The sequence below is a fragment of the Anser anser genome (genome assembly GCF_964211835.1).
Source record: "Anser anser genome assembly, chromosome: 3".
Taxonomy (NCBI): domain Eukaryota; kingdom Metazoa; phylum Chordata; class Aves; order Anseriformes; family Anatidae; genus Anser; species Anser anser.
This window is the reverse complement of record NC_139722.1, coordinates 66,006,817-66,021,910: the sequence shown is the minus strand read 5'-3', so window position 1 is coordinate 66,021,910 and position 15,094 is coordinate 66,006,817. Positions and strand designations below refer to the sequence as shown.

Sequence of the window (15,094 nt, the reverse complement as noted above, 5' to 3'; positions counted from 1 at the left end):
TGAGCTGACAGCTTGTCCCAGCTAAAGCAAGCGGTGGCAGAGCTTGCAGCCAGGCTGCTGTGCTCCAGGTCTCCCTCCTGAATTTCACGAGTGGGGAAGTGAGTCACTTCCCAGGTTCTTTTGGGAAGCAAGCCTGAAACCCTTGTTTGAGCCGTTTTTGTTTGCACTGATGGGCAGGGAGTCAGAAACGGGGCTCTGGAGTCGAGGTGTCCTTGAGAATCTGTTCAGAACCCAGCATTGCTTATAGGAAACCTAAAGAGGGAAGGAACAGCTTGTTAACTGCTATTGCTTATTTTGGGCACCTGTTGTCACTTCTAAATTGCATTCTAATTATAAAAATTCACTTGGATTAGCTAACAAGTCACAAAATGTGCAAGATCGATGTAGTTTCCTCAGGGATTTAATAGGTGTATGCATTCACGCACACACTCATATTATATGTAAGTAAAATACATAATACACTATATGTGTCTTTATATATAATGTATAAAGCTACACTGAACTGTATTAGCAAATAGAGGTGGTTATTGGTTCCTCTGATCCCTTTGCTTTTATGTTTCATTTTTGTTCCCCCCTGCACACTCGTCTTTTGCCTTTGCTGTATACCTACACATCTCTTCATCTTTGTTGTCACTCATAAACCGGTGTGGGCCAGTGTGGTGCATGCACTATGTGCATGCATTTCTGTATGTTTGTAAATATGAGTGAAGATCAATCTACTTATTAGGGGATTGCATAATATGATTAGTCAATATAGCAAATCTTGATGCTTGGGCAATTCTAGATAGATTTTCCAGTCCTCTTTCCCAATGCTTTGTTCCAGGCCTTGTATTTTCCTTTAAAAATGTAGGTGCTTCCTTAAAAGTACAGGACTGGAGGAAGCCTTCAGATAGACTGAGTCCTGTACTCATAGGCATTATGAAATGCAGTCTCCCTCTGCAGTTTTTTTGTTTCTATCCTAGGAACAGTCAGGTCTTTTGCCTTCACTGCACGGAAGGTGGACTCATACCAGCACTCTCAGTAGCAATAGAAAATTAGTATGACTTAAAGGGGGAAGAAAGGCCAGCAATTGCACCGGTTGTGTAATACTGTATGTGCTCAGTGGAGTTATAGTGCATCAAATCCTGTGCACCCTGCAAAGATGCCTAGTTCACTGCTAGTTTCAGAAATGCTAGCGCCGGATAAAGAAATTCAGCTCTCCTTGAGTGGCAAATCATGTTGTGATCGAGTATTTCCCATCAAGCGTTCTCCACTCTTTACTGCTGCAGTAGTCCATATACAAGCAGATCTCCATAGCTTATGTTGCTAAGGGAAGAGCAATGCTGAGGAAGACTTGTATTGTTAGCGTATGCATGCTCTCCAGTAAAATGGATGGAGGATCAGAGGTGGAAAAAAATTACTCACTACAGTGCCTGCACTTTTTTTCTGTAATAACATCTTCCTAAATTTGATAATTGCTTTAGCTATTTATTCATTTATTTTCTCTAGATGTTTGTCCCTTGCCTCTGTAGCAATTATAGATGGCATATTTTAAGAACTGCAGAGGTAAGATTTCAGTAATTAATATCATATGGCATTCTAGATTAAGGACTTCTGCTCTTGGAATATTGATTGCTGTAATATTTTCAGCTACCTCCTCCAAAAACTCTAGTGAAATTAGGGATAAGAAAAGCTCTCAGAATATCATAAATTTTAGCGAAGTCCAGTATTGTGCTATAAAATATGGGGGAAAAAGCCCTCAATATTATGTAATTAATTTAAATCACCAAACCTGGCTTCTATTGGGAAGAAGCCAGAGTTACTACAAATGATATGTTTGCCACCTCAAAATTGAGATTACTCAAGAGTTTTGGTCTAACACTTTAATAAATACTATCGTTACTAGCTGGATGATGGTATTTCTCTGGCAGTGTCTTTCTAAGAAACTTAATGATCTTCCAGGCCAGTGACTGATCGGACTTCGTTTTGTTATTTGAAGTCATGGACCAAAAAGCTTTAGAATAAAATAAAAATGGAAATTTTAAAGGATAATTAAGTAATCTTAAAAATAAATGTCTGGTGCTTTTAAATCATAATAAAACAGGTGTTTCCTTTGCCATATGACAAGGCCTTTTCCAAATGGAGTGTCTGTGAAGGCAAGAAGTAACTGTTGTTCATAAACTGTTCGTGTTTGCACAACATTTTTTATTGAGAAGTGTTATCAATTATTTTTGTTTTGATTACTCCGTTATAGTGGAAGTGAATGCATATTAGTTGCCAGTGTTTTCCACTTTAATTTTATGCATAAGTTTTTTAATGTTGTAAGGAACAAGTCTTGGGCCAGCTGAGATGACTAGAGAGAATGTAACTGGGAGAGGGCTGAAAGGAAGCTAGACTAAAACCACGAAGCTAGTTACTAAACCCAGGTACCATCAAGTTATGCTTCTAATCCATTGCAGTTTACCAAGTGGCTTCCAAGGACCAAGATTTCACCAGCTGTGGTGTTACTGACCATGGATAGGAATGATCATGGTGTGCAGGTCCTGACTGCGGTGCAGGGAGGCTGCCGATGCCCTGATGCTCCCAGAGGGTGGCTGGGTTTTCCCTAGAGATGGTCAGAATTTTTACAATGCGAGTGGTTGGTTGAAAATGAACATTAATCAAAATAGAAGCTTTAAATAAATAAATAAAAATACATATATATGTGTCATTTGGAAAGAAAAATTCAAAAGCATGTAGTTTTTGGTGATTTTTCCAAGTAACATACTTTTTTTAAAAAACCATAATAATCCTTTAACATTTGCCATACATGTATAAAAAGTGCAGGAAACAATTTGCACACAGAAATTTCAGAACAGGAAAATACTATATCTAAAATTTTCCAAAATTAAACCTTTCACATTTATTCAAGTTTTTCATTTCCCAACCTAAAGTTCACATTCTTTTCACATTGTAAATGCTCTAAACTTCAAGGTACATCCTTATACTTAGCTATTTTCTTCAAAGATTTCTACTAGAGGATTCTTCTTTATTAGAATAATTTTAATGACTTGTATTTTATGTGACATTAGATAACTTTGTCTGAAACAGCAGCAGCAAAAAGGAATATTCTTTGGTAAGAAGTTGTGCCGCCACCTTTCCGTGATCTCTTACTAAGGCGTGTTCATTCAGAAGGTTTTTTTGGAGATGAATGGTTTCACTGCTGAGTTGGTGGACAGTAGCAGAGCTCGGCAATTAGTCCCATACACAGTGGAAAGTGGTGCCAAGCTGAGTGACGGAGGAGAACGAATGTCCATCACACTGCAAATATCTCAATATTACCAGAAGAGATGGAGATGAAAGGATAGTTGTACCCGAGCTTCCTTTTTTCTTGTATGCATGTGTGAATAAAAGATGTTAAGGATGTGGTACTGAACATTAGCGTGGTGGGATTCAATGGGAGAAAAGGAACAAATACCTTCACAGTGGCTTTATCGGGGAAGCGCTCTCAAAATGGGAATCCACGCCCCCCATCAGCGTGAGGGGAATGTGATAGCCCAGCGCGTTGTATCCTGGCTTCTTTGGTCTCTGCTGGGGTTTTGCTTGCCATTAACAAGCTTGGACTCTTCTAGGAAATAAAAATTCAAAGCAGAAACTGGAACGGTTTGTAAAATCGTGTGTGCGTTTGCTGTTTCACCTAGTGAATTACACCTGCTTTCTTACAAATTGTCTATGTGCTTTGGAATAATGGTAGTTTCTATGTAGTATATACCTTTCTTTGGTAAATAGCCATGTACCTTTAGAGAATCAAAAGCAGCAAAAAATAAAAAGTGAATTGTAACTAGTCAACCAAATTTATATCTGAAGTTGATGCAGATACTTAAACACCTGCCTTCATTCTTCTTCTTTATAATATGCAGTCAGTTCTTGGGGAGGGTTTCTAGCATCTTTAACATTAACTAAATTTAATTCCTGAAATTCAAGCTGGCAACTAAAACAGAGCTATAAATGATGCTAAATGTTCCTCTTTTCAATAAACTTTTCACTACTAAGCATTGTCTAAAAAGGAGCTCAAAGAAAACGCAAGACCTTGATTCAAAAGCTCCTTGAACTTCATGGCAAGAATCCTGTTTGGTATGATACATTGGCCTTTACGCTGTACTTAAATGAGTATATTGGGCTAGGAGTTATTTGGTATTTTATTTATGGGAGATCGCCTTCTGCATGAGATACCAATTTAGAAGCTGATTAATGTCTGTAATACAAATTTTTTATAGAGTAGAACAAGGACAATTGGTAATTTTATAGGTAATTTAAAAAAAATAAATACAAAAATAGCCAGTATGCAATGGCGGTGCAGACCACACGGCCCACAGATAACTTTCTTTGGCATGCCAACATTTTTTTTCCTTTCATTACAAGATAAAACAGTTTATTCCTTGAGTACCTGTGGGAAGATGCTGAATGAGAAGCAGAGAACCATAAAGGTAGCAGAAGTAAAGATGGGGCCCCTGTGACTTGAAGCTGTTAGTGAAAGTAACAATATCTTTGTGTTACGGGCTAGCAGTAAAATTCTTCTTTCTGGAGGGCTAGTTCAAGCTTATACGTTTACGTGCACTGGCAACGGAACGTGTTTTCATACGGTTTATGTTCTAACCAACGTAAAAGACAAAAGTTGTCATAATACTTAGGGCAGACCTTCTTTTCTTAGTCTCTGCTTCAGTATGTTAAGTGCCTCAAATGCAATTGGAAATACCCAAAGCAGCTGTAGAGTCAGCACCTGGAGTCAGGTGTTAAATGTAAATGATGAAAACAGCTTTAAAATGACCTCATAAAATGGTAGCATTTGCTCTGTGTTTTAAGAAGTTGAATTTTCAAATTGCAAAATGACTTCCTTATGAGCATATTATCAGAAGTCATATAAAATCGTTGTCTCATTTTCATTTGTAATTATAAAGTGGTAAGATTATTACTCTTAAAGCCAGGGGCTTATTGGTGTTTTGACCTTTGTAGCTCACCAGACAGAGGTTTTGGAAGTTACTAATTGGGAAGGAGGGAGGAGAGCACTGGTAATATTATTTACATTGAAATGTGTCCTTGGATGTTTTGTCAAATTGAGGGAAAATACAGGTAGAACAGCATTTGATTCAGAACTTATCTTCTAGCTTTAAGAAGATTCCTATTTAAAATAGAAAAGATGCAAATCGCATCAAGGTAATTCCTGTCACTTTGCCCATAATTCATATCATTAAGTCAGCTGGTTTGTCTAATCTATAAAATCATATGCTTGTCTCAAATCTTTGTCAGATAAAGCAGGGCAATTTTGAGGCAGATAGTGGTACCTTTGATGGTGTTCATCAAAAAGCATAATGGTATTTGAATTAGTTTTATCTTTTGTTCCTAAATCCTCTAGCAATTTATTTTGTTTGATCTATGAAATGTCCAGTGTGGGGACCATCTAATCATTAAAGGTCTGATTTTCAGTGGTAATAAGTGCCTTCAATTATATATAGAATTATTGTTAGCCTTAGCTGCTGCCAACCTTCAAAAGCCAGGTTTTTCAGTTATCCTGATGTCATGTATGGGGTTTTCTTCACTTTGCTAATGCCATTAGGCAATACTGGCAAGTGCAATTATGTAGTGGTTATGTTTTGTCTCAGGGTGGCTGAAATGATGGCTGTGTGCATATGAGTTACATGAAATAGAAAAAAAAAAAAGAAAAAATTTGTGCTGTTCTTGTTTAGACAGAAGAGCTAGAGTGAATCCTCAACCAAAATACAGCTGCTTATATTACTATGCTGGAATATTTTATTTACTGCTCTTCCAAAAACAAACAAAAAAGATAAAAAAAAAAAGAAGGAAAAAAAAAAGCAAGTATGACACAATCCATGAAGTGTCACAATATAATCCACCCAACTGTAGGCAGGACGAGCACCTTGGTGTTGGGTTCTACTTGGTTCAAGTAAAGCAAAGCATTTTTCTGCAGCATCCCAAACGGGATTCTTCCTAGCTGCATAGCAACAGAGGGTGTAGTTAGTCATATTCACTTCTTCCTATAATCTTTATGTATGCATGAAGAAACAGTTTTCTTTTAGCCATTTAATCGTTCAAGGGTTGATCCTCCAGGACCGGAGGGCTGCACTGATTTGCATGTTTTGCAGTTGTGACCCATAGCACTCTGCGAATAAGTGTAGCGCTCCTTAAATAAGTGTAAGAGCATCTTTTTTTTTAGCTGTCAAGTTTTGGTTTCAGGCATGCATATTTATATCCTAATTCTGAAAACTGCTGTTTTCATTGTGAAGTCTGGTGGATCTGTGTACGCAGAGTTCATTTTAGGACTGGAACATTTAGGAGCATCATTGCTTCCCGGTAAACATCAGAATATATTTCAGGAAAGTCTTCTCTTTCTGTCTCTTTTAAGTGATTAATTATCTATTTAGATTTATGAAAAAGCATCATTAGATCTGGGTGCCCATTAAGTAGTTGAAATAACACTCTACTGATTGAGAATTTCATATTTGTTTTCTTTGTTTGTATATGCTATATCTCTGTATCGTAACTGGCGGAAAAGCTCATTGTGTATGAATGTGAGCATCCCAACCATATCAGAATGTTTTTGAAATAGAACTAATTTGGAAAAAAGGCTCTAAGAAAAAGTCATTAACAGAAGGTAAATGGTTTTACAGCTAATTTCTGCTTCAGGCACTAGGATGACGTGGTTTTTTTCAGTTCTATACTGAGGCCTTGAGAGATACTGTGTTTGTTAAATTGATATTAATTATAAATGAGAGAGCAATTTGGCAGCTTTGGACTTGATTAGGTTCTCCAGAAAAGCTCAGATAGCTCTAATGCACAAAGTAGAGAGCCTAAAACTGCTTTGTATTCCTTCTGCACTCAGAAGCAAAGCAATTTCTCTATGAAATTTCTGTATTTTAACAAGCTGGGACTCTAGAAAATTTTTTCATGTCACTGGTGACATGAGTATTCAAATTTGATCTTGTATGAGTGCTTGTAACTTCATTTGCAGAGTTGAGCCTTGGAGATTGTGATGAGGGAAATCATGACAAGGAAAATTTGAAAGTGGTTTGGGTACGGGGCCTTCGGTTTGCCGTTTCTGTAATGAAATGCTACATTCCAGCGTAGTGTGTGTTTTTCTTAAAAGCATGTGATGCCTTCCAAAAAGGCCTGATTGGGGAGAGAGCCTGTGTTCGCTGACAGTCATGACAAAATGATTCCAGCTGTTCTTGAGAGACGCCTACTGCTGTGCTGAAAATTACTGTTTTGTACATCTTCTTCGGAATTTAAATGCAATGTTGTTTATTTTGCAGTATTGTTTAACTGCTTCTTGTAAAATAGCTGTTAGCACTCTACACAGTTTTGGTAATGCTGTTTCTGTTTGTAATCTTTTAAGGTTGTGCTGGTTAGATGGAACGAACCATTTCAGAAATTAGCAACCTGTGATGCAGATGGAGGAATATTTGTTTGGATACAATACGAAGGCAGATGGTCTGTGGAGCTTGTGAATGATCGTGGGGCACAGGTTGGTATGCATGTTTTCTCTTCAGTCCAGAATGATCAAGTCCCGAGTGACAAAATGAAGAGGACAATGAATAGTACTTTATACCTTTTGAAATGTGCAGGAGAAAATGAAACATTTCTTTAATGAAAGGAGTATGCAAGTGTCAAAGACACTTTGCAAGGACAGTTGCTTTATCTGATAGCCGTGAAATCAGAACTGCTACTGGGCTAAGGAGTTGTCCTGCCTGTCTCTGTGCAGTGCTACCTTTTACCAAAACAATGAAAAATTACGCCATGGCTAATACATCTATTTTCTTATCTTTGATATATTAAGGTAAGCGACTTTACATGGAGCCATGATGGGACTCAAGCCCTTATCTCCTACAGAGATGGATTTGTGCTGGTCGGTTCAGTCAGCGGACAAAGACACTGGTCTTCAGAAATAAACTTGGAGAGTCAGATCACGTGTGGCATATGGACTCCAGACGACCAACAGGTAATGGGGCTTTTAGAAGCTGTTAATTATATCGCAGTGGTATGCTGTAGAATACATCTCTGAAAAAGTCGTTAAATAAAATGTCCACTTTGTAAGAACAGTTTCTGTCAAAACTGGTGCTCCCACAGATAGTGAAAATTAAATCCATCCTATTGTTCTCATTAGTCAAATATACTAATGTACCAAGTTGCCTATCGTCAGTTTTCACCCTGATTCACATGCAGTCTTATTCAGACTCAGCTGTTTGAGATGGGAATCTGTAATTGTACCCCTAATTCATTGATGCAGCTATTGTGAAAATATGTATTTGAGCAGAGATACAGCATAGACTAGTAAACATCTGAGCAGCTGCTTCAGTATAGAGCTGCCCAGTTTGCACTTGCAGCAAAAGCAGTTCAACTGACATACAGTGATGTTTGCCTTCTCATGAGCAAAGGGATCAAACTGTGTCAGAGGGGCCTCTCAGCCTTATGCAAAACACATCATTTTTAAAAAGGCCATTCTTTAACCATTGAGCCCAAAACTTGCTGAGCTTTGAAAAAGACGGTTTAAAAAAATCTTCTTTACTGCTTTTCTAATAAAGCGTATCATACCGGTCACTTCACCATTTATAGTGGGGCTTGAGCTAGCCCATTGGTTTCATTTGCAGAATTTGCAATGGCCCTTTGCCATTCAGCTGTTGACCTTTGCGGAATGGTCTTCCCTTCCACATACTTGCTATCGTTATGGTTAATGTGTGTGAAATATAGTACTGAAAGAAATGATGGGAGTAGAATAGTGCGAAGAGAATTTGCATTATGATCAAGAGTAGATTATTTTCCTTTCTTCATTTTACACCTTCCAGACAACATACTAGTTCAGGACTCAAGGTACCACTGACTTTAATTCAGAATACTACAAATCCATACAAGATATATGCAGGCTTATTTTGAGAATTGCTAGTGGAGTACAGTAGTGCTAATAATATGCATTTCTACAGCTGCATCTAATAATTTTAGAGTGCTCTGTAAAGAATAATGAATTAATTATTGCAACACTGCTCTTTAAAGTCAGGGAGTCTAACTGCCTCTTTTTGAATCTGGGGAGATTCGAGTCTTAGCAATAAATAATTTACTCAAGATCAAGAGGAAAAGACAAGCAGCAGAAGTACGAGAGAAACTAACATCTAATAGCTCTCAGTCTTATGTTTTAAATATGAGGCTACCCCATTTGTATGATTCTTGGTTGTAGTTCGCTGCTGTATTTGGAAATATCACTTGAGTGCTTAATTTGGGGTGACTGACTGCCTTTTAATTCAAATTAGCCAATATGTTTGTACTTTCTAAACTGGATGCTCCGTAAGTGCTTATTCCAGAAAACAAACACTTGTTCAGCGTCCAGATAAGCACATGTGAACATAGTGGCCAATTCCAGCTGCGTGAAAATCACTTGCTTGATTTAGGAGATTCTGTTGTTGACAAACTCACTGAAATAGAAACCAAAACCAGCCACAGGTTTGATGTTAATCTCTACAGTTCTCCAAACTATGGGGTTTGCATGTTAACTGATGATGAATCCTTGTGCTGTTCTCCAGAGTTGGTGAAGAGAAGAGATCTTCTAATATGTATTTAGATGTATTTGTCTCCAGAGACACAAAGAAATATAATTCACTGAGATTCTTAGGAGAGACTATGCTCTGTTCATACTGAAAATTGAAATTTCGGGGAAAAAAGACTTTGCATTTATTACACACAAATAAGCTCATACAGAAATGGATACACTTACTAACTTATCTCCTTATCTAATTTCTCTCCTGATTTGTCTGTGCAAATGAGAAAAGAATGTTCTAGTATAGTGTAGCTTCAGCATCTTCCCTATTGCCTAATATAATCGATTTCTCTGTACAGAGAGTGAAAGGTAAATGTGAAAATTTAAATTTGTATTATTATTTTTGTCACCCCTCTGGTACCATGAAAATTGCTACTGAAAGTATTTCTGGAAAACTACACCCCATAGCACCTTGACCTCTGACACAATTAACTTGGAGAGCTAAATTTCCAAGGAAAATGTGCTGTTCAGTATTATTTTTCTATTGTCTTCTTAAAAATGCACTCAATATAGACTGTTCTTTCACCTCACTCTGCAGTTCTCTCAACTTTCTCCCTCAGTCATCTGCAGCGTGCATCCTCCTTTTTGCTTCCAGTCTCATTTTCTGTCTTTTCTCCCATCTGTCTGACACCAGTAGTCTATCACTGACTGCTGTAGCTGCTCTCTGGCAGTTCTGCAAGAAGAGAATTTCCTACAACTGTCTTTCTGGTGGAGGAGAAGAATGGTTGGAGCTATAGTATTGCTAACCATCTTCTTGTTTTGACATAAAGGTGAGTTAGCAATACTTTCATGTCAAATATGGCAAATAGAGAGTCAAACTCTTAACCGTGTCTGTGATGATGGTAGAGCGTATGTGCCCTCTGGATTTTTGTCCTTCCTGTGCTCTGATACAGGCTTGTGCGTGAGGCCTCCAAGGTAGTGGTTGATGCCACCTGTGGTTGAAACTCCGTAGTTAATACTTTCCAAAGTCTTTCTGAGTCCCAAAGTCTTTTCTCCTTGTGTGTTGGGGACAAACTTACTATGAGTCAGAGGAGACTTGGTACAATGTGGTTGACTGCAACGCTTTCTTTCTCACCATCCTGTGTCAACAGATGATCTTGTGAAGGTCACTGGCAGATTTTTGCTGTAGTTCACACCTAGGTCTTGAGTCTGGACATTGAGCTTGGGATTCTTTAGCTAGTTCTAAACAAAGGCCTTTTGATTGTAATTCTGCATGTTAATTGAAGAGGACTAGAATTTAATTTTGTCATTTTCATTGTATTTCTGCAGTCCTGCCAGAGTGGAGGGCTTTAGCAGTTTCCTGTTCCTGTATACTCTATATCCAGAGCACGCTTCTGGCCAAAGCACACAGCCCCATTATACCAATGGACTCTTGAGGATAATGAGCAAATACACACAATATGAAAACTTCACAGGGCTGGGTCCTCCATATCTTGAGCAGAGTGACGTTTGTGTTACACTTGGATGGGTGGGATCACTCAGGAATGTGACCTCCCTTTCTGGTTTTTTTTGAATTGATTTTTCAAGGGCTACAGGAGGCTACAGAGCCTACTTCCTCAGGGTGATGTAGAGTGGAAACTCAGAGACTTACCAGGATTCTCTTTGACCAAGATATGTCAGACAATGAGTACACGTGAACTTCCTTCTGTTTGCTTTGAAAATAAATGTACAAGCAGTTAACTAACGTGATTCGCATCCCACCTGGCACAATATTAACTGTTCTATATGGTCCCACTACAATACAAAGTACATTAGTCCTAAGAATGTGTGAATAAAGGCCCCTAGGTTGAACCTGTTATGTGTCTAATTGTGTAGAATACTGATCTTGGTGGAAGAGAAAACAAGCACAGCATTAGGAAAAGATTCTGTGTGCACTGTAAGGTCTTATGAGAAATCGGAAGAAAAACTATGAGACCAATTGCAGATAAAATTGTTTTGTCTGAAAATGCAGGGTGCAGGAGGTCTGTGTTTTTTGTTTTAATCTTCTGTAGCTTGCAGTAGCTGTGCAGGAAGGCAGTTTCTAGGCTGTTAGTCACTCCTGCTCCCGGCGCTCGCCGTCCCTACTCCCATGGCAACCACAGAAACTTCAGCTTTTCTTCCCTGACAGGCACAGAGCAGAGGCAGGTCGCAGCGCCTTCCTTCTGCCGGGAGCACCCCATGCTTCAGGGCAGAGCCCTGCACCCAGAGAGGAGCTCACGTGAAGGAGGGGAGCCTGGACCTCTCTGGGTCCGGCAGTGCAGTCCACAAGGACTCCCCCCAGCTGAGGCAGATCTGTTTCCCCAGGGTGATTCCCACCTTGACTCCACAACCGAACTCGCCTTTGCCTGGTCTGTCCGGCCTGATAGGGGCTGGGCTGAGGCAGCCCCAGCAAGGTGAATGCAGATTGCTGCTGACCTTCACGAGGCATCAATTTTCATAGTCATAAGCTCATAATATGACATTTAGTCATGTCAGTATTTTCCCCAAGTCATCACAGCATTAGCAAATCTCAGGCCTGGAGGTAATAGCTAATTAACAAGGAGCACTGTCAAACGGCTACCGTGGCACCAGGCTTTTCATGAGTTTGCCTGTCTGGTTCTATGTTTTTGGTGTGGTTTAAGTCCCTGGGAGGAATAACTAATAAATCCATGGCTATTTGAGTACAGTCTGCTTTTGGATCCCCCCGTTTTTATCCACAGTCCATGACTTGCAGTTGCTACAGCCTTTTCAGCAAAAGAGTTACTCTAAACCACCCCTACACTGAAAGTAGGAATAGTAGCCTTACCTAGCTTCCAGAACATGGCTTAAAAATAAGGAATTTTCAAGTGTTTGAAAATGTTGCATCTATTTGTGCCAAGATGTCATCCTCCCACCTGTGCTTTCTTCTGCCTGATGCTCTGGAATGAGGAATTTGTGCTTCCATTCCCCCTACCATTTTGATTTTAATCAGGTGCTGTAGCTCACATCTGATTCAGGCAGTCACTGCTATTGCAGGACTCACACTGATCAAGTATAACTATGCTCAGACATCTAGCTGTGTGGAAAAAACATCTCGAAGACAGCCTTCTAATGAGTTGACAGAATGATGAAAGAGGCAAACAGGCGACTGGGGCGGTATAGGAAGGGGAAATATGTATCTTAATCATTATGAGTATTGGAAGGTTTGGAAGGACAAAAGGAAAAAAAATTACAGATGGTAAAATTCGAAAGTATAAGCAATGGTTTTGGTCTTTATTAGAATGTTCCTTTCTAATTCCTACAAGAATCTTTGTAGGTTCAGATAAAGGAGCCTATAAAATGCCAGGAAATACCTCTATTTTTGTTGCTTAACACATAGAAATACATCTTTTCCCTCATCAATTTTGGGTGCAGTGACTATCAAGTGACCCTACATATGTATTTACAATGAGTAGAGCTGCCCAAAACTGTAGTGTAAGGTACGGTTGTTGAGGAAAAAGACTGAAAGACTTATTTTCATTGATGGGTGAATTACATAAATTATTGGGAAAAAATGGCTAGAGGCTTTTTATAGCATAGAAGAAGTGTCATTAATTGACTATGTGGTTTGTTCAAGCCACAAGGACTTCAGAAAATGGTTAAATCATATAAGAATTTTAACGTTGCATGCTCCATAATTGAGAAGTACCATTAAAATGCAAAAAGAGGACAGAAAAAAGAAACTTCTTTTAAGATAAATCTGTTTGTTATATAAAACACATAGATAAGCAAATCCCAACACAATTCTCTTGATATTTTGGACTATTTTTAGAAGCATTTCAGGTCTTTGTGGCAGATTTGATATTAAAATTATTTCTTCTTGCTTACACTAAGTGTTCTATGAATGTTTACTATCCTATTGTACCCTTTTATAGACAAAATATACGATTTTTTTTTTTAATATAGTTAGAATGTTTGATTGTTTTTTGCATAGACTGTAGTGGTCTTTAAGGCCAGGCTGGATGGGGCTTTGGGCAACCTGGTCTAGTGGGAGGTGTCCCTGCCCATGGAAGGGGGGGTGGAATTAGATGGTCTTTAAGGTCCCTTCCAACCCAAACCATTCTGTGATTCTGTGATTCTTGATTTATATATTTATACATACTGCAAGCCAGTAACACTGGTTTTGTTCTTTGCTTGGTGACTTGATTTTTGCAATGCCACGTAATAGTGACAGACAGTTTTTATGTGAAAAAAGTAATGTGAATTTTAAGTGCTATTTAGCCTTTCTTTCTCCCATCTCTTTTTATTATATTGTTTTAAAGCTTCATTATGCAGCTATTTCTGAAATAATAGATTTCTTTTCTGGTGTCTATATATAGTTTCATTAACATTGTCTTTTCTCGCTTTTCTGTCTCAAGTAGCTGTTCGTGCATCATTCTGCTGAGAATACGGCTTACAAAAAGAAGGAAGCAAAAGAGTTAAATAGCTTGGTGCTCTGTGTCTCTTTTCAGTTGTGCTCTCCTTTTCTCACTAGCAATAAGCGGCTTTACTGCAGATTTTAGTACTCAGCTGAGGACTTTATAGGCTTTGCCTTGCGTTTTGGGGAGGACAGAAAGTAAATATGCTCTCTCTGGAGCTTCTAGGGTTCATTTGCGGCTCCAGGAGCCATAGCATCTCTCTGTGGGTTTATTCCAGACAAGGTTTTCTTCTGCCAGAAACCCTGGCCAATAATGCACAATTATTGAACAGATAGTTGAAGGAGCAGAGCAACAAGGTGATGCTTCAATGTGTTTTGTTCTTCCCACTAGCTTCATCTGTGCCTTGCCTAATATTTCCCTTGATGCTCCTCAACCTGTCTATAGTGGCAAGGCACTGAGAGAGCTGGCGAGATGGAGCTATTTGTTCTCGTCACGAGGGCTGTAAGATAGGGCTGTTTACGTGCTGACGGCATCCTGGCTCATGGTTTCGCATTGCTGCTGCAATGTTTCATGTCAACATTGTATCAGATGAGTCTTGCAAAGAATTTTTTTCCCTTAATGACTCTGTCTGAAAAGAAGAATACGAATGTTTTAATGTTTCACTCCTCGTTGCAGTCTCCTGTAGACAGGATAAAGGGATTTAATGTTTGTTGCTGCAAAAAGCAAATGGCAGAAAGGATTTCTGCATCCTCTTGGATGCACAATGTACAAGGATGTTCAGATCACCTTCAACACTCTATCTCCTAACTCTTTACCTTGATCTGGCATGACACTTGGATAGGTCACAATATTCTTATTTTAGCTGGCCAGAATCTAAGGTTTATTAAGCTCTGTGCACGTCTTTCCTCTGTCAGAAAGAAAGAAAGGATGTTAATGGAAATGACAAACCCGAGATGGAGAAAGAGCTGAAGACTCATTGTGCCGTTCAGTTATTGTGTCCACTTAGCATTTTTATACCCAGTATTGTTTCACATTTTTGGACCGTCAGTATATGAATCAGCAAAATAAAGGTGAGTGCAAATAGACACACTGCCAGTCTTTCTGTGGGAAATGTCAGGAAGACAGGAATAGTTTGCTTCTCTGCTCACCTTGCTAGTACTTGTATAGAAGGATTTGCTCATGTAGCCTGAAGTCTTCAGCT

General features: G+C 38.9%; 1 protein-coding gene across 6 annotated transcripts in view; it reads left to right on the top strand.

Annotated features, from left to right (window-relative positions):
• Positions 1 to 15,094, top strand: part of TULP4 (TUB like protein 4) — a 157,633-nt gene that overhangs the window by 91,161 nt on the left and 51,378 nt on the right. For all 6 annotated transcript variants that reach the window (XM_083828781.1, XM_083828776.1, XM_083828779.1 and 3 more), the window contains 2 exons: positions 7,370 to 7,498; positions 7,811 to 7,972. In XM_083828781.1, the coding sequence (XP_083684907.1) occupies positions 7,370 to 7,498; positions 7,811 to 7,972 (291 nt within the window). The remainder of the gene's footprint in view (positions 1 to 7,369; positions 7,499 to 7,810; positions 7,973 to 15,094) is intronic.